Source organism: Hipposideros armiger, unplaced genomic scaffold, assembly GCF_001890085.2.
Source record: "Hipposideros armiger isolate ML-2016 unplaced genomic scaffold, ASM189008v1 scaffold_238, whole genome shotgun sequence".
NCBI lineage: Eukaryota > Metazoa > Chordata > Mammalia > Chiroptera > Hipposideridae > Hipposideros > Hipposideros armiger.
The window spans coordinates 302,713-327,225 of record NW_017731588.1 but is presented as its reverse complement, the minus strand read 5'-3'; the positions used below and the strand labels follow the sequence as shown (position 1 = coordinate 327,225).

General features: G+C 42.0%; 2 protein-coding genes across 7 annotated transcripts in view; both read right to left on the bottom strand.

Annotated features, from left to right (window-relative positions):
• Positions 1–4,203, bottom strand: part of NDRG3 (NDRG family member 3) — an 81,656-nt gene extending 77,453 nt beyond the window's left edge. For all 4 annotated transcript variants that reach the window (XM_019655309.1, XM_019655312.1, XM_019655310.1 and 1 more), the window contains exon 1: positions 4,096–4,203. The gene's annotated coding sequence lies outside the window, so the exon portion shown is untranslated. The remainder of the gene's footprint in view (positions 1–4,095) is intronic.
• Positions 4,204–8,109: 3,906 nt separating this feature from the next.
• Positions 8,110–24,115, bottom strand: DSN1 (DSN1 component of MIS12 kinetochore complex). Of its 3 annotated transcripts, none has more exons than XM_019655315.1 (11): positions 24,052–24,115; positions 22,139–22,187; positions 21,522–21,626; positions 19,438–19,511; positions 18,767–18,839; positions 16,360–16,447; positions 14,638–14,697; positions 14,166–14,240; positions 12,601–12,748; positions 11,121–11,208; positions 8,110–9,339 (listed from the first exon to the last, which is right to left on the bottom strand). In XM_019655315.1, the coding sequence occupies exons 2-11, from the start codon at positions 22,170–22,172 to the stop codon at positions 9,236–9,238; spliced, it is 849 nt and encodes a 282-aa protein (XP_019510860.1). In that variant the 5' UTR covers positions 22,173–22,187; positions 24,052–24,115; the 3' UTR covers positions 8,110–9,235. The 3 variants fall into 3 exon arrangements, with proteins under 3 accessions (XP_019510860.1, XP_019510861.1, XP_019510859.1); XM_019655314.1 differs by having other exon boundaries at positions 9,158–9,339; positions 21,522–21,848; XM_019655316.1 differs by lacking the exon at positions 21,522–21,626.
• Between the last annotated feature and the right edge of the window lie 398 nt (positions 24,116–24,513).

Here is a 24,513-nt window from a genome sequence, read left to right as displayed (position 1 = left end):
AGAAGCATTATAAGGATAAAACTGTCATTTTTAATAAACAACTGTGTCCGTTTGGAAAGCAAATGGTATTTCTGGAAAAATTACCACATGACTACCAATTAAAGGAAAAGCTGACAAGCCTTCTCAGGTTATCATTACAAACAGGAAGCAACTTCACACTGCTTTTATGAGTTACATACAATTTTCCTTATCCTGATTTATTATGTTTACGAGTTTTTAGGCCATCACTCTCCCAGTTCCCCCAAAATAATAGCTATTGCCTTTAAACTTGAAACAGCATTCTCTTTAAAAAGATAAAAATCTTAATAAATAATAAAATCAAGTGTGAAGAGCAGATGTGGCAGAAATTTTTACTTGATCAGTTGAAAACCCCAAACTGTAGACTGAGCATTTTCAGGTGGTGAAGAGATTATAGTCTAATGACATAGCCAAACCCTGGGGGAAGCCACCCCTCTACTTGAGAAATTAATTTTCATTTCCTATATTAAATCGCTGGGGAAGATAAAACACCTTCACACAAAAAGTTGGGGAGGGTACCCACTCCATATCATACGCTCTGTAATAGCAAACAAGTTTAATAGCACAGCCTGTTTGGTAATGTACTGGGTTGTCGGAAAAGTCATGACGTATTTTTTTCTATGTTTTTCATTGGAAAAATGCGTCATGACTTTTCCGACAACCCAATAAATAGTGTCTATATAGAATTCAACTCAGAATGCAAGAAAGCCATATTTCCTCCAGAGTATACCCCATTCAGCCATCAACAAGGGATATTTATTTAGGACTGATAATATGTCAGACTCTGAGGCATTGTGCGACACATGACAGAATTTTGAGTCGACAGTACCATACCTCTCTCTCTCACTGAAGAGATAAGCTCAAAAGACATAATACAACCTATTTTTGCATGGTATTTAAAACACGCTCCATGTAACTCAGTTAATTTCACACAGTAAATATGTAATGGCCAGACTGCAGGTAAATATTATAAACACAATAAAATTAGCACTGTGATTAAAGAAAAAAATGTCCTTTACCAAAGAAAGCCCTGAAATCTGGTAAATACTCATACTCAATCTAGGATAAGTTTTTGTGTTATTTCCAAGCAGTCTCAAAAGACGGGTAGTGGGAGGTGGGAGGGTTTGAAAAGGTCTTTCAGAATAGATGACCTGACACCCAGTTCTGCAGTAAACCCAAAATGTTACCAATCTTTGGACCTGAAAGTCCTTGACATACCCCTTCCTTTCAGCATTCCTATTCAGGCTTGTCAATTTTTCTTCCAGAATCTCTCATTTGCCCTTTTTTTTCTGACTATCCTCACTTCTTGCCTGGATTTGCTCATTCATTCATTCATCATCTACCAAGTGCCTGCTACCTGCGGCACACAGAGCCAGACCTTCATCCTCCCTCTCATGAAGCTCATGAAATTCAGGAGAGCGGTTATCTGCCCATCTTGATCACCAGACTGAAAACTTTAGCAAAGGCTTTGCATTTCCAGATCATAGCAGCATCTGGCATACAGCACTCTAAAAATGTTGGTCGGATGACGTTAGATTACTTTAGCAAGTTGTTTTTTTAATCCATAAATATTTTAGTACAGTATATATCTTCAAAAAGGACTTATGCTATTATGGCAATATTTAGACCTGACTTGAGTTACTGATAGATGTGGTGTTTCCCAGTTAGCTGGTAAGCTCTTTCAACAGGATCCATTTTTTATTCAATGGTGAATCTTCCACCATACCCAGCACCATGCCTTCCACATAACAGCTCAAAATATTTGCAGAAAATTATTTGGAAGAACTCGCTAAAAAGTTTCATTTATGTAGAGAATCTATGCACAGATCTGCTGCCTCCCAAAGGCCCCTTCTGAATATTTATTATTATAAACACTATGAAATGATTTATGGTAAAAAAAAATTGTGATTACTCTGATAGCACCAGGGGCAGTCAGCCACATAAGGCAAAGAATGTATTGTAAAAATAAATCTAACGTGCATTTAGAGATAGACTAAAAGGCCATAAACCTCAGGCTACCTTACAGTAACATGCAAATAAAAGCTGCTCTGTACACCTAGTGGCATATATTAACTCCACTGTTGGGGATTAACAGGCTTCTTGATACAGGACCCTTACTTGCAAATTTTCAGAAACAACAGGGTGGACTGGAGACCTCTCTAAGTGGTGGTTGATGACCAGAAGTTTAATCTAAAGGGAGGACACCACGGGAGAAAAAAAATTGTTTTCCTTCATTCTTTTTCTTTTTATTGTACCTAAAAGAGAAGACAGCTGAACCTATTGTGGTAATCATTTCACAATACACATAAATCAAACCATCATGATGTATGCCTTAAATTTATAGTAATGTATGTCAATTATTTCTCAATAAAACTGGGGGAAAAAATGGAGGGACAGCAAAGAGAAATTGAAGAGCAAGAAGGAAGAACAGAAAGGCAGCAAGAAAACATCACTCTTCTGAGTAATGAAAAGTAGTACTGGAAATTCAGTCTTTACCAAGGGCCTACTATAAGGCAAGCACTTGGGGCTGCAAAGATTCCCCCTGACCTCAGGGGGCTAATAACCCTGTGGGTAAAACTGAAGTCTCTCGACCCTATTTTGTGTGTGTGTGTGTGTGTGTGTGTGTGTGTGTAATTCTAATTGGGAAATTCAAGCAAGGAAGGCTTCACAGAGGAGTGATGAGTTACTGAAGCTTTTAACTGTGTAAGAAGGATTTGCTAAGGAAGAAAAAAAAGTTTGAGCTAGTTATTTTGGGGAAGAAACATTGACACATTTTTACGGCTGTACTTTGGGAGCTTGAAATCATGGAGGCTTCTTATATGCAGCACCACTCTCTCAATGCTCTCTTTCTCTTTTTACTTTATCTTAAATATTAAAATGTTCAAGCCCAGCGGTAGAACAGAGCCAGAAAGCCCCAGAATGAGGTGAGTGTTTGCCAAATGTGCTCTGTCACCTCCACATCCAGCCAGCCCAACTAGCTCTCCTGGCAGCCACTAAAGGAAGACTAATTATATCCTCTGGGGACCAGGCTAGGGGGAAAATCTGGATGCAGGCATACATGGTTTACCCCTGGTCTGCCAGTAAGCCACCAAGGGAGAGCTTCCCTGCCTCCTAAGCCATGAGGCTCCTCGTCTACCTGTGAGAGAGGCCAGCTCCGGAGGAAAAAAGGGTGCATAAAAAGGAAGGGGCAAGCACTGGATAGGGAAATGCTGAGGTTAAGTGAGATCATCTTAATTAAATGTTTAGCAAGATCCCTTGCACACAGCAAGCGCTGGAGGAACGTTAGCTCTTACTAATGAGATTCCTACTACTATTATTAATTACAGCAACACTTCAATTGTACTCCAGCAAGAAAATACTGTTTTTGCAGTGTTTTGCGACGTTGAAGAAGCAACTCTAGACCAAGTGTATTTCCAATATTTTTCAAGGTACAACATTAAATTCAAACTGTACTGGCCTGAGAACCCGAGACCCTGGGGCAAGAGCCAACCCCGCCTCTTGCCAGCTGAGTGACCTTGGACAGGCAATTCACCACTCTGCCTCAGTTCCCTCATCTATCACGTAGGGTGAAGCAGCCTCTCCCTCGCAGGATTGTCGTAGGGTCCCGCCAGAGGGTACAATTTGCTGCACCGGGGCGGCTCGGTACAAAGCAAGCTCACCCGTCATCCTCCAAGCCTCCCTGGCCCTGGGACTGGTGGGATAGATGGGTACCCGACACGGAGGCACACTGAGCCCCGCCTCCCGCCGAGCAGGAGCGAGAAAAGGGGTCGCGCTTGAGGTGGGTCCCTGCAACCGAGGGTGTGGGGCCCCTCGAGGCTCGACCCCTGCCGTCTGCACGCTGTCGCCGTGGGGTTCGCTGCCCGGGTTGTGGGAGAGGCCGAGGGAGACCAGGCAGACCCCGGTCCCGCGAGCCGGGAGGGCAGAGGGCGTCGGGGGCACCCAGAGGAGGCTCGTGGCGCGAGCCTGAGGCCCCATAGCGCAGCGGAGAAGAAGCCGCGAAGGAAAAGGCAAGGGGAGCGACGCCCCCGCAGGCAGCGCCGCGCCTCCCCAGCGGGCCGGGATGAGGCGCTCACTCACCTGAGGCTCGGGTACCCGCCGTCAGTGCAGCAGCCGCGTTGGCTTCGGCTGCAACAGCAGCGGCGAGAGGGGCGGGGGAGGCTCTGCGGCCGCGCAGGCGCGCTGAGGGCGCCCGGGCCGCGCAGGTGCGTTGTGCCAGCTGGCCACAGGAACTACCAAGATGGTGACTGAGGCGGGAGGGGCCGGCGGCGCCATCTTAGATGTAGTTTTTCTTGCTAAAGAATCTCCTCAGTGAGGAACCTTAAACTAGAAACTATCCGGAGGGAGGGGCGTTGAGTGCTCCGTCTGGCCAGCCTCCTCCTTTCTGCGAAGTCACATCCTTATGAATCCCCTAAGAGCCCCTCCCTGTAGGGAATGGTGTCATCCTTTTACAAGAGCCCAGAGCTGTCACATGGCACCTAGCAGTGCTTAGCGCGGGGAAGGGGCATAGTAAGTTTCTGGTGAATGAACACAGTAATTTAAGAACTAGAACCCAAGACTCAAGGCTCTTAATTCCTCGTCCTCCATTATATCACTCTATTACAACTGCCAGCTACACCATCTTTCTTGGGTGCAACATGAGAAATTGATTTTTTCCCCCCAGAATTACACATTAAGCTTAATAACCCCCAAATTTAAATAACACCAAAATGCACAGGACTAAATCTCTTTTCCAAGGAGTTTATAATTTAATCTTTTCACAATAAAGGGAAACCTCATTTAAAATGGAGTTGGGAGGCAGGGTATCAGGCCCTACCATGCAACATGAATTACAGACACCAATAGGAAGAATCTTCAATTACCAACCTCAATAGAAAGAGATGCACCTTGCAAGTCGGCATTGTTAAAAAAAATAATAATAATTCAAACGAAAAAATGTGGAGAGCTAATTGGCTTTATTAAGCAATTCATGAATCAAGTCAGCAACCCGTCTAGCAAGTAGAAGAGTGCTCCTGGGATTGTACAAAATGGAAGGTTTTATAGGAAGAAGGATGAGGCAAAGGTGTTATTTTAAAAGAATTATTATTGGGCAGGACACCTTAGTGGGGAGGGAACACAAAGGGAGGATTTTTATTGTGCAGATTGCTTTTTGCTTTGTTTTATTTTATTGGGGAACAGCCACGGTCATTATATTCAAGTAAAACTTACGAGCTTACTTGAGCCAAACTGACAACTGCCAGGAAGCAAAATCTCAATGGATTGAGAAAATGCTCCAGAAAATGGCAGTTTTGCAACTTATTTTATACATTAGAATCAAAGGAGGTTTACATGAAATCCATTAGTGATAGATTGAGGGGTTGACAGCGATGTGCAGGAAATCTCTAGGATTGGATAAAAAGTAAGTTGGAGAGACAGGTACTTTTTACATTGGTGGGTATGGGATAGTTAATAGCATTTTAAAGCACATAGAGATGGTAATCAGGGGATAAGAACGACAATGAGGGATTCTGTAGTTTCCTGCTTTGGTGTGGTGGGTTGTGCCCTGGGAAAAATGGATTACTCTGACATTCCAAGGGCGGTTATCTTAGGTAGGAAAGGCACTAGACAGGCTCACTTAAGGTTAAGACTGACCTTTGTCAAGGAAGCTCCAGGCCAAGGATGTGACTGACTACTGGCAATGACCCACTATTAGGAATTTGTATGTTCAGACCATCCTATGGGGTTAATTTCAGTCTCTGAGTTTGTAGGGCCTGCCATGTAAGCCTCCCTGAGCTTATCAGGTTTAGTATGTGGCCCACTTTTCATCCACATAAGGAAGAATTTAACAAATACTACCAAACATCTCAAGAGCAGTGACTGTCTAAAATATTGTCATTCATCAAACCCAATTCCTGAACCAAATTTGGGGAGAGGAAAAACTAATATTAACTGAGCATGGCCTTTTATTATATATGATTTATGCTTATACATTAATATTTACTGAGTGCCAAATTAGTTTTTGTTCACCCTCTACTACCATCTACACGTTAATTATTGTTAAATTATTATGAAATTATTAAGCCTCTCCAATCTTGAGTTCCTCATCTGTGACCAAAGAAATAGTTATCTCATAAAGTTGTGGTCTGTATGCATGTGAAGTGCTTAGAACTTGCTATTTTTCTGTGCTCTATCCTGTATAGCTGTTGGAGACACAAACAAAAATCCACTTCTTATGCTTGAGTTTGAACAAATTCTTATAAACAAAAAATGCAATACAGTGTAATAAAATGGGGGAAATACAGTCACCTCTGGAGAGAGGTGCTTTATCTATCCCCATTCTACAGATGAGGACATTGAGGATGAGATGAAGATTCACTTCAAACTCTGTTTTTTCTTTCTTTTTATTTTATTTTTAAGATTTTATTGGGAAATTGGGGGAGGGGAACAGTCTTGGGGAATTGGGGAAGGGAACCAGCCAAGTTGTTGTTCTTCAATCTTCGTTTGTGGAGGGTGCCAGTCGCCATCTGGCTTCCAGTAGGCAGCTCATGGCCTCTAAGCTCAAGGTGCTGTGTTCAATCTTAGTTGCGGGTGGGCATAGCCACCATCCCATGCGGGAGTTGAACCAGTAGCCTTGTTGTTAAGAGCGCACCCTCTATTCACTGAGCCATGCAGGTGGCAGTGCAGCTCAAGGTGCCGAGTTCAGTCTTAGTTGCGGGTGGGCGTAGCCCACCATCAAACAGGCACTCTTGTTGTTACACCAGCTGAACCATCTGCTTCCTGTTGGCAGCTCAGCGACAGCTTAGCTCAGTCGCAGCATCACTGGCCCACGTGGGAATCGAATCAGCGGCCCTGTTGCTCAGAGCTCGTGCTCTTAAGCCAACTCTTAACCAACTGAGCCACTCGGCTGGCCCAAACGCTATGTTCTTTCCATTATACTCCTCTGTTTCTGAAAGTAGGACATTAAAACCACTCCTCTGATTCTTAAAAGCCCCGGCTTTCCTTGGGGCTACCCTGTTTCCCTTCTTGCTGTACTCTGGACAGTATTATCCACTCTCAAGACTCAATGAGCAACACGGTCACCAGTTTCTCACATGGGTCAATGAGCTGCGCCTGAGCTGAGCTGCTGCTGAGCTGCCAACAGGTGGCAGGATGGCTCAGCTGGTGAGAGTACGTGTTCATAACAAACGAGGTCCACCCCCCCACCCACAACTAAGATTGAACATGGCACCTTGAGCTGAGGGTCCTCGAGCTGCCGACAGGTGGCAGGATGGCAACTAGACTTGGAGCTGAGCTAGCTGCGCCCTCAACTAAGATTGAAGGACAACTTGGCTGTTCCTCTTCCCCAACAATGTTCCCCTTCCCCAATAAAATCTTTAAAAAAAAAACCAAACAAACATATATATGAGTTCCTGCCACCTTAAAAAGAAAAAAAAAAAGACTCAATAATTATATATTAGTAACTTCCAAATTTTATCTCTAGTCCAGGTTTTTCTACCTAGTTTTCCACCAGAATATCCAATAGTCTAGCTTTCTCCTTTTGGCATCCCAAATTGAATTACTAGCTTTCTCATTAACTGTTCTAAACTTCTTTAATCTAACCCTTTTGGCACCCCTGTGCTATAGTTCCTGTCATTCTCCTAATCATAGAGGTTAAATAGCTTTTTCCTCAGTCACAATTAAGTGGGAGAGTTCGGCTTTTAATCACATGCCTACTATGTTCCAGACACTATAAGCCACTCACCCCTCACCCACTGCCAACACCTAGTACAAGCCATCATTGCCCTGCAGACGACTGCAATAGCCTAACTGGTCTCTCACATCCATAACTTGCTTGCTGCCATTCTCACACAGCAACTAGCGTGATCTTTTTAAAATAAAGTTCTGATCCCATCTCTCCCTCCCTTAATACCTCCTAATGACTCTTAGTTACCAGGTGGCTTTTCCACTGGCACTCAGCATCCTGCTTTACTAGTCTTTCTTTTATTTTTTGGTATTCCAGAATGCTTCATTCTCTCTCCCTCCTCAGCCTTTTGGAAATGCTGCTTTTGCCTCAAATACTTGCCCTATTTAACTCCCTCATCCTTCTCAAATCAACTAAACCTCACTTCTGCGGTTTATCTCTTCTTGTTCCATGTCCCAACTAGACTGAGCATTGTGACTGGAGGTCCCATGTCTGTTTTTGTTGCTTTCTCCCCAGTTCCTAGAACTGTGCCTGGCATATAGGAGGGGGGTCTAAATATATGAAATAATATGGAATGTAGGTCAAAGCAAGGAGATATCACCTCTCACTAACTGGTGCTTAGGCCAAGGTTTAAGACTTAAGATTATGACTAGGTAGTTAAATGAAATGTTTTGTCCTACTAGGAGGATGAAAGAATAAAAACATTAACAATAAATTAGGTGGTGTTTTATCAGTAAATAATGATGAGGCATATCTCTACACTACTGTTCACTTCCACATCTTGACAAAGAATCCTATTTTCTGCTAAGCACTCCAACCCTTTTAATTTCTTAATACATTCAAAATATACAAAAAGACAAGGGAAAAGCCTTTAATTATCTACAATTATATAATGAAATTATTAACAAATAAGAGAATAAAAAGGAATACTTAGCCCCTTCTTGCCATGAATCCAGGATTTAGGAAGCTGACGTACTATTAAAAGCTGAAGCACACCATGAGCATCAAGACATAGAGAATTTGTGGTATTTCCTTCAATTCAGTGATATACGGCAGTCGGACAATTAAGTTATCATATGTGTCCACATGATGGAAACAATGCCCACAACTTCTCTACCTAAAATCACCTTCAGAGTCACACCAGAAAATGAGTCTCATTCCTTTACAACCAGAACCCAACAAACCCCTGAAGTGTTTCATTGGGTTTGATACTGAATGACTTTGGATGTTTTAAATCTTGAAAAACATCTACATAAGATGAAGATTTCTGATCATAAAGGATATTTAAAAAATTAGGCCACTAGTTCTGAAGGTCATTCCAAAACAGAAATTTAAAGTATTTTACATTCTTGGAAAAAGTGTCTATACAAAGTCCCTTTGGATGCATAAATGTTGTCACTTTTAGGGAAAACAATCTAAGTGCTCCGCAGTCAGGCAGTTACTCTCAAAAGCAACAGGGCAGATAGCAACAGCTCAGTTTGCCACACAGTCACCATGTCCTGGAACACCCTTCCCATTTTTCTCCTCTAGAGCACCTTGTGGCCAAAAAGCTGTATGAGGTCACTGACAAGATTTAGAGCAATGCGCGGTAGGCAGTGTTTGTAGCTGAAGCTTGAGCAGTTTTCGAGCTGGTGAGGGATCTAATTGTTGTGTGCTTCTCTTCCCTGCAGAGGCAAAAAATAAATTTCAATTGAATGCAAATAACACTTATTGAAAACTTCCAGTATGGACACTGTGCCAGACACTAAATAGCGTTACAATGACAAATAAGAGTCTCTGTCCTCAAGGAGATGACAGCCTGATGGGAAAGCCAGCAGCCAACTACAACCACAAGACAAAGTGCTAAGGAAGAAAATGAAGGTATGCATAGCAATAACTTAGGGCTGGGGTGGGTCAGAAAAAGCTATGGAGAGATACCGTCAGTGTCATTCAGTGGATTCTTGAGGAATGAAGAAGAGGAAAAAGGTAATGGGTATTATTTAGTCTTGGATTTACTAAAACAAGATGGTTTGTGGGGATTTGATTCTTAGTCTAGTGTACTTCTGTGGAATTTACACCCAACTTTGAGTACTGTAATTTACCATGTATAATGCGCTCCCGTGTATAAATCACACCCATGTTTTTAGTCCACACTTTCAGGGGAAAAAAAAATCTTTTAATTTTTTAAAGTTTTAAAAATTAAATGTTTTAATTTTTCAAAGCTTTATTTGTTTACGTTTAGGTACTTGTTTTTTGTATTATAAAGAAACTTTAGCATTTATTTTTAACATATGGTACAATAAATTTTATGTACCGGTAACAAATTTACAATATTTACGCATCATAGAAAGTCAAGAACTTTTCGTTGTTGCAAATTCAACAAAACCAATTATCGTATTCCAGGGTATTATTTTGCACATGAATATCATTATTGATTTCTAGAGTTACACTTTTAACTCATAGGCATAAGTAAAATAATTAAAAACATTTCTATAGATACAGAATCAGTACTACCTATGTACCAGGTCTAACAATTAAGTTTGTGAACTTGTTGCAACGATGTTGCTAACCTTTTTTGGTATCAGAGGGATTATTCATTATGAATTTGGACCAACTGGACAAACAGTTAACCAAGGTTACTGTTTGGAAGTGCTGAAAAGGTTGTGTGAAAAAGTTAGACGACCCAAACTTTTCGCCAACAATTCATGACTCTTGCATCATGACAATGCACCAGCTCACACGGCACTGTCTGTGAGGGAGTTTTGTTTTGTTTTGTTTTTAGCTCAGCCATCCTGCCTCCCACCGGTTGGCAGCTCAACGGCAGCTCAGCTCGGGCCGGACTCAAACCGCTGTTGCTCAGAGCTCGAACTCTTGAGCGAGCTCTTAACCAACTGAGCCACTCGGCCGGCCCTGTGAGGGAGTTTTTAGCCCATAAACAAATAACAGTATTGGAACACCCTCCCTGCTCACCTGATCTGGCACCCAATGACTTCTTTCTTTACCCAAGGATAAAGGAAATATTGAAAGGAAGACATTTTGATGATATTCAGGACATCAAGGGTAATACCATGGCAGCTCTGATGGCCATTCCAGAAAAAGAGTTCCAAAATTGCTTTGAAGGGTGAACTAGGGATTGGCATTGGTGCATAGCTTCCCAAGGGGAGTACTTCGAAGGTGACCATAGTGATATTCAGCAGTGAGGTATGTAGCACTTTTTCTAGGATGAGTTCGCAAACTTAATTGTCACACCTCATATAATGCGCGCCCTTATTTTTCCCTCACAAATTTGGGCAAAAACGTGCGTATTATACATGGCAAAATACGGTACCTACAACATAATAGTTATTGTGAGGGAGGGGGGTGGGGAAGATCACTTGATGTAGGCCTTACTCTGAGGCCATGTGCTTTTAAGAGCAGTTTGTAACAGAGGGGCTATCGCTCTGGTCCCTTCAAAAGATACACTCACCGAGCTGTACAGACACCTTCTGGAGGCACTGGGTACTTTCATCCATAAAGGCATGCAGCTGCCTCACTGATCCTTGCAGTTCGTCCATCTGCAGATGAAAGAAGACAGCTGTGAGCGGAAAGGGTCTGTGGCTTCTTTGATGTCCCTCAAACACACCAGGCAAGCGCCTGCTGGGGAGCTTTGCTTTTGCTATTCTTTTTTTTAAAAAGATTTTATTGGGAAATTGGGGGAGAACAGCATTGGGGAATCGGGGTAGGGGAATAGACAAGTTGTTGTCCTTTTTTGTTCTTCAGTCTAGTTGTGGAGGACGTTGCTTCACTGGCCCATGTTGGTATTATCATTGTGCTCTTCCTGGGTGAGGCAGATCGGTTGCCGGTCACTGGATGGGCGCTCACGGTGGTTCTTGGAAGCTCACCCTGGCTGCTGGCCGCTCATGCCAGCTGCCAGCCACTCATGGTAGCTTATGGCAGCCCACTGCAGCAGGGGCTGCAACCTATGCCGTCGCTGGTGACTCATGGCATCCCAGCTCCAGGTCGAGCTGTTGTTCACCATCTTAGCTGTAGAGGGCGCAGCGTCACTGCCCACATGTGGGATCCAAACTGGGGCCCTGCTGCTCAGAGCTGGCGTCCCAAGCCAACTCTTAACCAACGCACCACTCGGCCGGCCCTGCTTTTGCTATTCTTTAAGCCTGGAAGGCTTATGAGAGGCATTTTCTGTTTGCTCCTCCACTCCTCCATGCTGCTCTCTGCCCAAGAAGGCTGACCTGGATAACCTCGAACAGGATCCTGTGTCCTGTGGCTTCTGGGTGGGTTTGGTCAAGAGGAAGCCCAAGTGGAAGGCAGCCGAATGAGGTCAGAGTATTTTTACCCAGGCCTGCTCCGGGAAGGATGATCGCGAGTTAGCTGTGACTCTCAACTGAAGGTCATGGCTCTCAGAAAGCAGCCCACCATGTGCCTTTCTCCCACCAGGTGCCACAGTAACTGTTCCTCCCCTGCTCCCTTCAGGCCTATGGGTAGGAAGAGCTCAGCTGCCTCTAAGCCCCAGGTTACTTCACTAACCCTTGTGGTTTCCCAATACCCTACTTTATACATAGCCCCTTTATAAATAAACTCTCCTTGAATTACCCTTTATCAACTGCTTCCTGTTAATACTTGGAATGATACAATACTATTCTCTGAAATGTCCCCATGGCTCAATTCCTCATTTCTTTCTAGTATCCTAAAATGGCACCTTAGAGGGACCTTCAACAACTGCTCTATGTAGTAACCTGCTGCCCTGCCTGTACACTCTCTTCCTTACCCTGTTTTACCAGCACTTATCACCATATAGCTATTTATTTGTCTTTCCATGTTTCACCAAGGCAGAGTTAAATCTACTTATCTCATCTCATTACACATATTCTCCAGGTCTTTTCATTTTCAAGGATGACAAAGTAGCAAAGTTAGATAACCCAACCAAATGAAAACATGAGTCAACTCACCATCAACTCCATGTAATCAAAGACTTTGTTCTGGTTCTGTAGTATTTTCTGGTAGTCAGGCTTTGTATGAAGGACTTCACTTTGGGAAGACCCAAGATATGCTGTAGGTTCCACCTCAACTTCAGTAATTTTGGTTTCAGTTGATCCTCTAAAAACAAATTAAAAAAAAAAAAAAAGAGCTTTCAAGAAATGTTATCATTTTCTGGAGAAGTTATGAAAGATTACCTAGGGAAAAAACCTCCAATAAGACTTTGTTGACCTGAACCAATATTCTTCCACCCTACTGTAGGTATAGGCTCTCTTAATAACAAGGGAGTCTGAAACAATTATCCATTATCGATGTTTTTTATACCACTGGACTCCAGGAGATGCTAGAAGCTTCATGTCAGTTGACTCCACCAAACAGGAAGGTCCATTTACAAAAAGGATTATCGTTGGCGTAAAGCCAAAGCTTGCCATCCTGAAGTCAATGTCTATTATCTTTCACCTCTCCCCCCAAAAAATATGCTGGGACACTTTAATTATCTATAAAATTGAATATGATGGAGTTTAAGAAAACTAATGATAACTCTTTAATAACTACTACAATTTATCGAATGCCAGACACTGCTAAGCACTTTCCATTTAACCTCATTTAAAACTCACAACAACCCAATGAGGTAGGTACTAATATTATCACCATTTTCAAATGAAGAACTTATGGTTTAGAGATTAAGTGGCTTGCCCAAGATCACACACAGAATGAAGCAGTAATCAGGATTTGAACAGAAATAGTCCGCTTCCAAAAGCTTTCCTCTTAACCAATAAGCTATGTCACATCAAAAGTTTTTATTGAAACTGCCATCTTATATATTATCTATCTTCATAAACACAACATGTAAGGGGTAAATAAAGTAACTGATAACCATCAATGCCTGGACTGGGGAAGTTTTTCAAACCATGTTTCTCAAAGCACCTCTCTACTAAGAGGCCACTTTTGCAATTAGGGTTTTGGCTAACATTTTATGGTTGGGTTTCTAGCTAAGATTCTGTTTGGAAAAAAGCTTAAAATCATTGGCTTAGGTAGTGAACTAAATCAAAACCTAGCATTTTTCCATTCTCTTAAGCCTTCAAGACCTAGACAAAGATCCTCTCTCCTGTACGGCCTCTTCCATCACCCCCTTTCATGTCTTTTCATCTCCATGAAAGCCCTGGAGATGCTCCCACACTTGCCACGCACTCACTGAAGTCCACATGCTCACTGCCAAGTCCCCTGACTATTGTTTATGGCCCAGCCCCAAGCTGCCAGGTAGAGGGCAGAGATGTACCTGTCTCCCCCAGGATGTGAAACAGCAGCCAAAGACACAGAAGAGGCAATTCTATTCTTGGACTGAAAATACTGACACCACTCTCCCTTCCTTCTCCCAACTCTCCATTCAAGGTCAGAGAGTGCTAATGTACAAATTACAGAGCTTTGATGGGCTGATTGGCCTGTGAGAAAATATTTGTCATTCAACTTGTGCTAACAGAACTAAAATCAATTCAAATCAAATTCTACAAGGTAAAAAGACAGCTTCCAATCTAACCTGGATATGGTCTCTTCAGCTTCCTTCTGGTAGCTCAGCAAGAGTTGATCCCAAGCCTGACGTTCTAAAGAAAATCTATAGAACCAGAAAAAAAAAATTCAGTTAATTTTTGATGATCTCATTCTGAATCACTCAGGACAATAAGTACATTAGGTGCCTACTCTGGTTCTAAAATGTGAATAAAAAGGTTAATAGAGGATTAGAAATCCTGTCTGACTCAGAGGATACTAATTTAATCAAACCTGAGTTCTTAAAATCAAATTAACATCTTTATTCCCTAGGCTCCATTCTATGAAATTGGCCATCAGTACAGCCCATAAAATCCCAGTACGCAGCTTTCTAACTTTCAGTATTGATATACTACTAGTATTAACACTCAGAAGAGGAAGTTTCTTATTCATTTTCCCAGGTTTAGTTATTTTCCCCAGATGAATTTAGATTTTCCAACAAAGGTTCACTCATTTTCACTTACTTTGTTATATATTCCTTCATCTCAGCCACTGATGTTTCCAGAGACGAATCTGATGCTTTTCTGGAATAGAGATAGGATTACAAGATTAACACAAATCTTTCAAGAGCACTTGCTTTTAATATGACATCTTACATAATTTTAATGGCAATAAAACAGGTTTAGAATCTATTTTTCAACAAATATTTATTCTTGAACGCTTATCTCACTTTTACACTAGGTCTCTTTATCTTTTATTTCTGGCATCAATTCCAATTCACACATGTCCAGATTAGCCTTTGTTAATATATTCTTTTCATTTTTCCCCTTGCTTAAAAACCATGTGACCTTCTACTGCATTCAGAAGAAAAGTCAAAATTCCTTAATTGGCACTTAAGAACACTCCATGTTCCTGCTCCATCCAACTCTTTAACTTTGATTGCTACTGTTACCTTTTATCTATTTTGTCCCATATAATCCCACTCATCCTGACCCAAAATATCTGGGCTTTTCAATCTCCAAACTTTTGGTCACATCATTTTTTTTTATTGGGGAGCAGTGTGTTTTTCCAGGACTCATCAGTTCCAAGTCAAGTAGTTGTCTTCAATTTAGTTGTGAAGGGTGGAGCTCCTTGGCCCATGTGGGAATCGAACCGGCAACCTTGGTGTTATGAGCCTGCGCTCTAACCACCTGAGCTAACCTGCCGCCCTGGTCATATCATTTTTTTAGTCTCCTCCCCTCTCACTAATCAAAACCTTAACATCTTTTAAGGCCCAATAATACTTTTTCATGACTATCTTGTCTTCCCACTTAAATTGAAGCTATTGCTGGAGTGGAGTTATGTTTTACTTACACCAATGGCTCAGCTCAGTTGGGTGATTATCCTAATGGAAAAGAAGCAGGCACTGAAAATGCCAAAATTTTGCAGATGTACTCAGTACTCCACCTGGCAAAGACAAATTAGTTGTGCCACCGTTCATGTTTTTCTATCAAGGCCTGTGACACACAGCCTTTACCACTGCTGGCTGAGGTGCAGCAGTCAGTGGCTAAATACACTGTATTAAAAGGGATGCTATGTTGAGCCAAAATAGTTTTCATTTCCTAAATAACAATGTCAATTCTAAGGATCTGTAGAAAAATAGACTTCTACAAAGTCAAAACTAAAAAGTTTATGATGTAAACTCTAATGAAATGATTTGTTGCAGAGCAGGAGGTAGAGGGTTGGGTTCCACCTTTGTATAGAAAATACAAGTTTAAGGGTGGGATTTCTAAATTTCTCCTAATAATCTTGCTGGTCAACAGCTAAAGAACATAAGTTTATCTCCAACTTGCATAGCTAGCAAAGATCTGAAGAATGCTTTTCCTTTCATCTTCCCATGGCTGGTTCCTTCTCACCATTCAGGTCTTATAGGTCTCAGACCAAAGGTCAATTATTAGATGTCTTCTCTGAACCCTAGCTAAACCATCCCCTTAAGTCAGTATCATTATTAACTGACTTCTTAGATTACCACTATCTTAAAGCATCATTTTCTATGTATTTGTCTCTCTTATTAAAATGTATTAGAGAGACCTTGTGAAGCGGCCAGTTAGCTCAGTTGGTTAGAGCGCAGTGCTCATAACACCAAGGTTGCTGGTTCGATCCCCACATGGACCACTGGGATGCGCCTTCCACAACTAGATTGAAACAACTACAAATGATAAAAGTCTTAATTCAATAATTTAGGACAGAAGGGGAACTGAACTTACCCTTCTGACTCTTCAAAACACTTCTGTAGAGTTCCATTACTTTCCAGTTTGTCTGCAAAAAGTTTTAATTCTTCAGAAAGAGAAGATGCTAGAGAAAATAAAATTACATGTTATAAAGAGAATATAAATTTTCACAGCAAGCCGCTGACAAAGAAATAACACACTTCAGGTGGTCTCAGCTCCAGGATCCTGTTACATTGTGGCTCTCTCACTCATTCAAAAAAGTGGAATAAATATGAAGAAACATTTCATCTTTTTTCTTTGGGTAGGTATAGATAAAATGGAAGACAACTCCTCTGTGACATTTATTGATAGTGTTTTTTATACCTGACTGGTGAAAAAGCACGTAAAAAGGCTTATCTGCACTGACATTTCATTTTTTCCAAGAGATTTGAACTGCTGGCAACCGAAAGGAAATATATTATTACAGAAGTCAGGCAACAGGCAAGAGTGTAATGAAAAACGCTGAAGGCAAATAAAGAATTATAGGCATAAAGTAAAAACAGTTCTCTGCTTATACCTGGAAGAGTCCACAATTACATTCAAGTGAAGAATGCAGAGGGGAAAGGATATGTTAAATAGCTATCAAGGGGGGCCGGCCAAGTGGCGCGATGGTTAAGAACTCGCTTGGGATGCCAGAGGGCCCCGGTTCGGATCCCACATATGAGGGCCAGTGACACTGCCCTCCACAGCTAAGATGCTGAACAACAGCTCAACCTGGAGCTGGGCTGCCGTGAGTCGCCGGCGACGGTGTAGGCTGCAGCCCCTGTGGCAGTGGGTTGCCATGGGCTACCGTGTGTAGCCAGCAGCCGCAGTGAGCGGCCAGCAGCCGCAGTGAGCGGCCGTCCAGAAGCCGGCGACTGATCTGCGTTGCCAGGCAAGAGCGCAATGATGGTGCCAACTTGGGCCAGTGAAGCAACATCCTCCACAACTAGATTGAAGAACAAAAATGACAGCATCTTGTATGTTCCCCTTCCCCCAGTTCCCCAGCACTGTTCCCATCCCCCCATTCCCCCCCCCCAAAAAAAAAGCTATCAAGGTAACCTTGACACATCTACTCTAATTATGGTGATGACCCAATTCTGAGATAAACAATTTTTACAAGTAAGTCCAAGTTCATGTATTGGGTTGTCGGAAAAGTCATGACGTTATTTTTTCTATGTTTTTCATTGCAAAAATGCATCATGACTTTTCCAACAACCCAATATTTTCTAGATCTTTTTAAGTTGGTAACATCAAGTATTCTGACCCTAGATAATTGTGTAGTTACACTATAAGAATAGCTACTTCCCAGAAAGCTGAAAATTGATTCCTGGGAAAGAATATTTGTAACTTATGTCATAAACAGATAATTTTCTTACTATATAGAGTTCCTACAAATCAATATAAAAGAGCAAAATTGCCAATTTTCAAAAATGAACAAAGGATAAGAACAGAAAATGAAGCATTTATGGTTCTACAAAATATGAAAAAATGCTTCTTCAAAAAAAAACACAGATTAAAACTACAAAACACTTTTATCTCCTATAAAATAGTAAAAAACCTGAATTGTTTGATAAAACTGTTGGTGAGGATGAGAAAACAGGTACTTATATATAATGCTGGAGAGAATAAAATGCTACAACCTTTCTGGAAGGCAATCTGATATTTCTTACCATTTGACCTATTGAATGCCAAGTCTAGGAATTTATCTATTTTTTTCAAATTAAAGTTTATTGGGGTGACAATTGTTAGTAATATCTTATTTTTACTTGCATATGTGCCAAAAAGCTTGTGTGAAAAGGTATTCATTATCCTATTCATCATAATAGCAAAAGAATGAAAACCCTAAAAGCTCATTAATAAGCGATATGGAATAATCTGCAAGATAAACTGTTAGGTTAAAAAAAAACAGACAAGGTAAAGAACAGTGCAGAGAGTATTATTTATTTGATTTTAATGTATAAAAAATATTTTCAGGGCCAGCCAAGTGGCTCAGTTGGTTAAGAGCTCACTCAAGAGTACAAGCTCTGAGCAACAGGGTTGCCGGGTTGCCGGTTCGACTCATGGCCCGAGCTGAGCTTCCAACAGGTGGCAGGATGGCTGGGGGGTGGGGGGGTTTCAAATGCCCAATAGTATCTCTTCAATGATACACAAGAAGCTGTGGCAATGGTTGCCTCTGTAGAAAAGAGCTGAGTCTGGGGTTTGGGGTGGGAGGCAGACTTACTTTTTTCTTTTATACCTTCTTAATTAGCATACATTATTTTTTTAAATGCAATTCCGGAAAAAAAAAAGGGGGGGGGTAGGGGTTGGTTTTATGATGTAGCAGCTCCTGTAAATGGGGAGCCTGAAAGTGGGCTTTTTATCTGACTTTAACAGAAGGTACAGCTCAAGGTCAAAGCTCACTTGTCTATTCTTAGCAACTTACCTTTGGCTCTAAAACTTTCAAGATTGAAGCCCTCAGTGTCCCTTAGGAAAGGTTCAAGTTTCTGAACAGAGAACTAAATAAAGAAAAGCATTTTCAGTACAACAACCAAGATTGGCCAGTCCCAATGAAGTTCATGTAATTTTATGTTTAATAAATGTAAAAGTAAACTCAATTCAATTTTTGTACCTAAGATTTTTCATATAAACAAATAAATAGATTAGGAAAAAACTTTGTTGGTAAGATTATACGTTTTGATTTTGGGTTCTAAAAAAAAAAAAAGGTCATTTACTTCACACAAATGGACTTGCTTATCTAAATTCATGTAATCACCAGTTAGCCATATAATACCAACTTAGTATGTCAGACCTCAAATATCTGCTTTAACTTAGATTTTGAACTCCACCCACTTTAAATTCCCATCATTTGCTGCCAATAGGCAGAAGATATTAGATTTGGGAAATCTCTCAGCTACTCAGTCAGCAGCAGCCTAGTCCAGAACAAAATCAGCTGCTAGGATTAACTCTGGTTTTTAAATTAATCCCAACTAGAGAGAAACATCTTTTAATCTTAACAGACGCCATCGCACAGCATTGATCTCTCTTTGGGACTATCAGAGTAATAGTTTAAAAAAACAAAACAAAGAAAGCATTTCCCAATCCCGAGAATCTCACCTGGAAACTGGAAACCAGGAGACTGCCAAGTCGTTTGCTTTCCATTAAGTTGATGCTGATGGATCTGCTTAGTTCTAACATAAAATATCATCACTTTTAAGGAACTGGATACTTACAGTTAGCAAACAACAACAAAAAAACCCGGACAATTTTCCTCCCTCTCAATGCAGTCCAACTTACAGCAAGAAGGCCCAAGCATTCTTCTTTAATTAAAGGGAGAATTCATATATACTCACTTCTGATTTTTTAAGGATCACCAAGGAATGAAATTTGTGCATCGTAACTTAAAATTATGAGAACCTTTTATGCATTAAAGTCTTATCTTGTTAAACAAGACACATAAATAATTTAACTTTTTTGTGTGTTTTATATTCACCATTCAAAGAAAGGAGATGGGAACATTTGAGCATTTTTATGACAGGCCCTGCAGTGCTCTTATTGTCATACAAGTCCTCTTATAAACTATGACCTCCGTTTTACAAAAAAACAAAACAAAACTGAAGCTCAGAGGGGAGATGACTTGTGTGAGGCCAGAAACGGGTGAAGCAAGATTTCAATCCTAAGTCTGTCACCAAAACCTGTGTTTTTCCCAGTAATGCCATACTGTCTTTCTATAACCTAATAACATTAATAGCAATTTGTGGAACACTTGCTATGTAAAAGGCTTTTTATTAAATGCTATACACACCTCATTAAAACTTGAGGCAAGTATCTTATCAATTCCATTTTATAGATGATGACACTGAGGCACAAAGCCGGGGTAATAGGTAACTTGCCCATGGTCACTCGGTGAGTCAGCCTGAATTGGATGGGCACTTTACATAATTATGCCCCCGAATCCTCAAAGAATTACAAAATGTAGATACTTTTTTCAATTATGTCCATTTAAAAACATCAATTATTATTCAGCAAAGAAGTTTGCTTTGAAAATTCGAGAGATACATGTCTGTTGGTCCTCTAGCTTCAGCTGGTTGTGTTTTTAAAGTTCTTTTGTCTCCTCTCTTGATTACTTCTTATTGCTGTCAGTCAAAAAAAGCAGGACACCTTCTGCCTATAACCAAAGAAATCTGGCGCGTGGCCAAGAATAAGCGGGGTAACCAATCATATTACTTCAGTGATTTCTGTTATACAGAATTTTAGGTCCACATGCTCTGGAATAGAGATGAAGGCAGGGGTAATCTTAGGGATCTGCTGATGTTTTCTTGGCACACCTATGGAATAAAGTGCATGAGCATAATTGAGCAGCAATTTTCTGATACGCTAAATGGCTGTTTTTACTCGGATTGCCTGTTAGATATCAGGCCATCTGTGGGTGAGGTAATGTCTTTAAAATAATCACATAGCATAACATTTGAGTTATCTACTTACTCTGTGCCAAGTACTGTGTTACATATCAATTCATCTAATCCTCACACAGCCCTGTAAAACAGGTATAATTTCATCCCATTTACTGATGAAGACCATAAGGCAAAGGAGGTTAAGTAACCTGCTTTAGGTCACATAGCTAGTAAGTTTTGCCTAAAACATGCTAGCCTTTCCACATTTAATCTTGTACTTCAATGCTTATGGAGATGTAATTATTATTGTAAACTCACACAAAATCATTCAAATATGGCGTGTCTAAAAACTTGGTTTTCACTCTAGATGTTCTTATGTGCATCTTCCCTCTGAGATATTTTCAGTTTTAAAGCCTAAAATCAGGTAGCAATCCATCTACCTTCTGTTCCACTTTAAGATATGAGGCAGAAAGCCACAGGAAGAAATCTTTAATGGCTCTCATCCCAGCAGAAGTGAGCGCTGAACAATTGTAAACCAGAATTTTTGTTCATGGTATAGAGTACAACAGGCAGCTAATACTATGACATAAATAGCAATAATAGTGAACATTTAGTAGGTGTTTGACATTGTATTTATAATCTCAGAATGTCTCTCTTACAGATAAGGAGATTGAGGCTCAGAGAGGTGATGTGACTTACTTAGTCACATAGCTATTAAGTAGCAAAGTCAAGTCTGTCCAACTACGCTTTCTGCCATACCTCTTATCTGAGCTGCAACGCCACTGTCTTATGTATAGAGCATCCCACCTGTGATGCCCTGATGAAATGGAGGCAGTGACTTCCGCCGGTTCATTCCCTTCATACTTGCTCGCCGCCAGGATTGCCTCCTGTCTTGAGGATGGGCAGACGGTTCTTGGGGGGACAAATGAAGGGATGTGGACTGAAGTTCTTCCTGGTGGCTGAGGTCACAGCTTCCCTCTTTTTTAGGGTTAGAGCCCAGGTGAATTCTTTCCTTTGAAACGCCTGGAGTCATCTCCAGGGGAGTAGATGATTTATCACACATTTTTACAGGGCTGGGATCTAATTCCAATTGATGATCATGAGTCTTAGAAGTCACTGGTTCCTCTTCGAGCACTTGTTATAAAAAAAAGTCAAAATACAAAATCAAACCCACCACAGTTAAGTACCTGTGCAAAAAGGCAGAAAATGTATAGCCCAGATCATAGAAACACATGATCTGTGTACCTGTGCAAAAAGGTGGAAAAAGAAAATGTATAGCACAGATCATGGAAACACTCAGGAAGCACCTGTGCGAATATGTGACTATGTAATTCCAACACCACCAAGTGCTTTGAAACCATTTGGGTAAAGCTGAGAAACCGGAAACCAGAGCAAAAGGTACTGAATTTCACTATAATACTTACCTTCTACAGTCTCTGATCTAGTCTCTGAAGTCATCCTGGATAGAGAATCCTGAAAATAGGAAAATCAGGTGATCTGTTCCCCACATTTTAGCCCCCGTCTCACTGGGGCTTTACTACCCTAAAATAGGCCTTTTGTTGTCCACCTTCTCTGCACTGCCCATCTCTGCCTCATGAAATTTACCTACCTGACAAGGCCCAGCCCAATGCCACCTCACCCACCACCTCCACAGGCTATCAGCTGGGTTCATCACCTTCTGTTCTGAATTTCTACCGAACTTATCACTAGAAATACTCCTATCTCCTTTAACATATATCCTATTTCCCAATTATTTTGTGTTTAACTAGTTCCTAATCCCCTAATTCAGTTGATGATGGCCTTATGATCTACATGGTCTTCCAAACTAGAAAAATCACATCATCCTTTACTTTTTATTAACTATCCAGAGCCAAACTTCTGTCCATTCTACCTCCCACAGTCTCTCTAAATCTCTTTTTAAATTGATTGAAGTAACGTTGGTTATAACGTTATATACACTTCAGGTGTACAATTTTACAATACGACATCTGTATACTCCACTGCGTGCTCACCATCTGAAGTCCAGTCACCTTCCGTCACCATATTATTTGACCCCCTTTACCCTCTTCGTCCTGGTAACCACCATTCTGTTGTCCGTGTCTATGAGTTTGTCTCTCCACCATTTCAAGTTCCTTGTTTAATTTGTCTCATGAGTTACCTACCACCCTCCTCCTCCTTCCCCCAATAATCTACAGCCTCTCCACTAGTTTTCCTAGATCCGGTACTGCTCCTCTAGCCATTCTTCAGACAGCAGCGAAGATGTTTCCAGGGTACTCAAAACTTTTCATAAGCGAGTCCCACTCTAGCCATTCCTGCTCTCCCGCCACTGCCTTTCCCTGCACCACATTTGAATCTTGGCACACACGGCCCGTATAACTTATTCCTCTTCCCCGACCTAGCTCAAATGTGACGCTTTCACACCACTTCTTTGGCAGAGTTGGTCGCTCCGCCCTTTGGTCTCCCTAGCACCGGCTGTCAAGTCTGTTTAACATGTCTGTCTCCCCAGCCAGACTCTATTTGTATTCTTAGTGCCTGTCACCGACGACTGACTGGAAGAGTCAGGCATTTTTACATCTGCCATGCTCACTCCTGCCTCCCAGGAGAAATCTGTATTGGGGTGTGTGTGGGGGGGAGGGCGCTTAGTAAAGAGAAATGACTCTATGTGGAGGGACAACATGGAAAAGATAACCGAACAAGAACGGGTAGGTTAAGGATCTAAATCCCCAGTTAGGTCTGTTATCTGATTCAAGCCTAGCTAATAACAGCAAGAGCTGCCATTTGTTAAGCTGCTTATTAAGCACTTATTACACGCCAAGATCTGTGTTATATGTAAGCGCTTTATTTGCATCATTATCTCATCATGCCAATTAATCCTTTCCTCGGCTCCCTAAGTACTATCATTCATCCTTCTTGCAGATAGGGGAACTGACGTTCAGAGGGCAAAAGCCTGGCGGAGGCTTGTTACGCAGCCAGTCAGGACAGAGGTAAGATTCGAACACGGGCCTGTGACCCACCCCGACCCTTCAGCCACTCAATGTTCAGGAGTCTAGACCGCTGGCTCTGCAAAAAGGCCTAGCGACGCAGCCGGCCCTCGGGTTTCCTTTCACCCAGAGGAAGAGGCAGCGCCTCGGGGCACCCCCAATGCCCGCTGTCGGGGGTGTGACCAAGGGTATGGGCTGGGCGGAGGTCCGATGCCCAAGAGGCTGTTGCGGGAGTGAATGGGGCCGTGTCCGGCGAGAGATACGCGACTTCCTGACCTCAGAGCGACGCCTGTCCAGCCTGGAACCCCGTTCCTGAAATAAAAAGCCACAGGTCATTCTCCGTGGCCACACGTTACCTCTGGATCCCCTGCGCCACTGGGCCTCTCCTTCCAGGTCTGCACCCGGCGCGGCGTCCGCGGACCACGCCCCGCGCCACGGCCTCCGCTTCCGAAACTCCCGCCAACTAACAGCGCATGTGCGGCCGGCGGCCTCCCAGGTCCGCGCGCGCAGAGGAGCGGCCTCCCTCAAAGCGCATGCGTAAACTGGTATCCAACGCTCTGCCAGCCCCGCCCCCGCGTCCAAATCTTGTTCCGCCCATAAGTGGTCACGTTACCACCTCTCCAGCTATGTCGTTCCGTCTTGGGATCTGCCACACAATCGTGGGATTTTGCACCCCAGCGACCCAGAGCCCATCCGAAATGGAGAAACAGAGCCCCAGAGAGGTACTTGCCAAAAGAATCCGGTCCATCAGCGGGCATCGGAAGCTCTGCCCCTGTCGCTAGGCCAGGATTCCTTCTCCCTATACCTGAACGGCAAAA

Excerpts from the sequence above, each read along its gene's own strand:
- DSN1 (XM_019655314.1), bottom strand. The coding sequence starts at position 22,172 with ATGACTTCAGAGACTAGATCAGAGACTGTAGAAG. Across the intron at positions 21,849-22,138 it reads TAGATCAGAGACTGTAGAAG|TGCTCGAAGAGGAACCAGTG; the intron begins GTAAGTATTATA and ends TTTTATAACAAG. Across the intron at positions 19,512-21,521 it reads ATTTCATCAGGGCATCACAG|AACTAAGCAGATCCATCAGC; the intron begins GTGGGATGCTCT and ends ATTTTATGTTAG.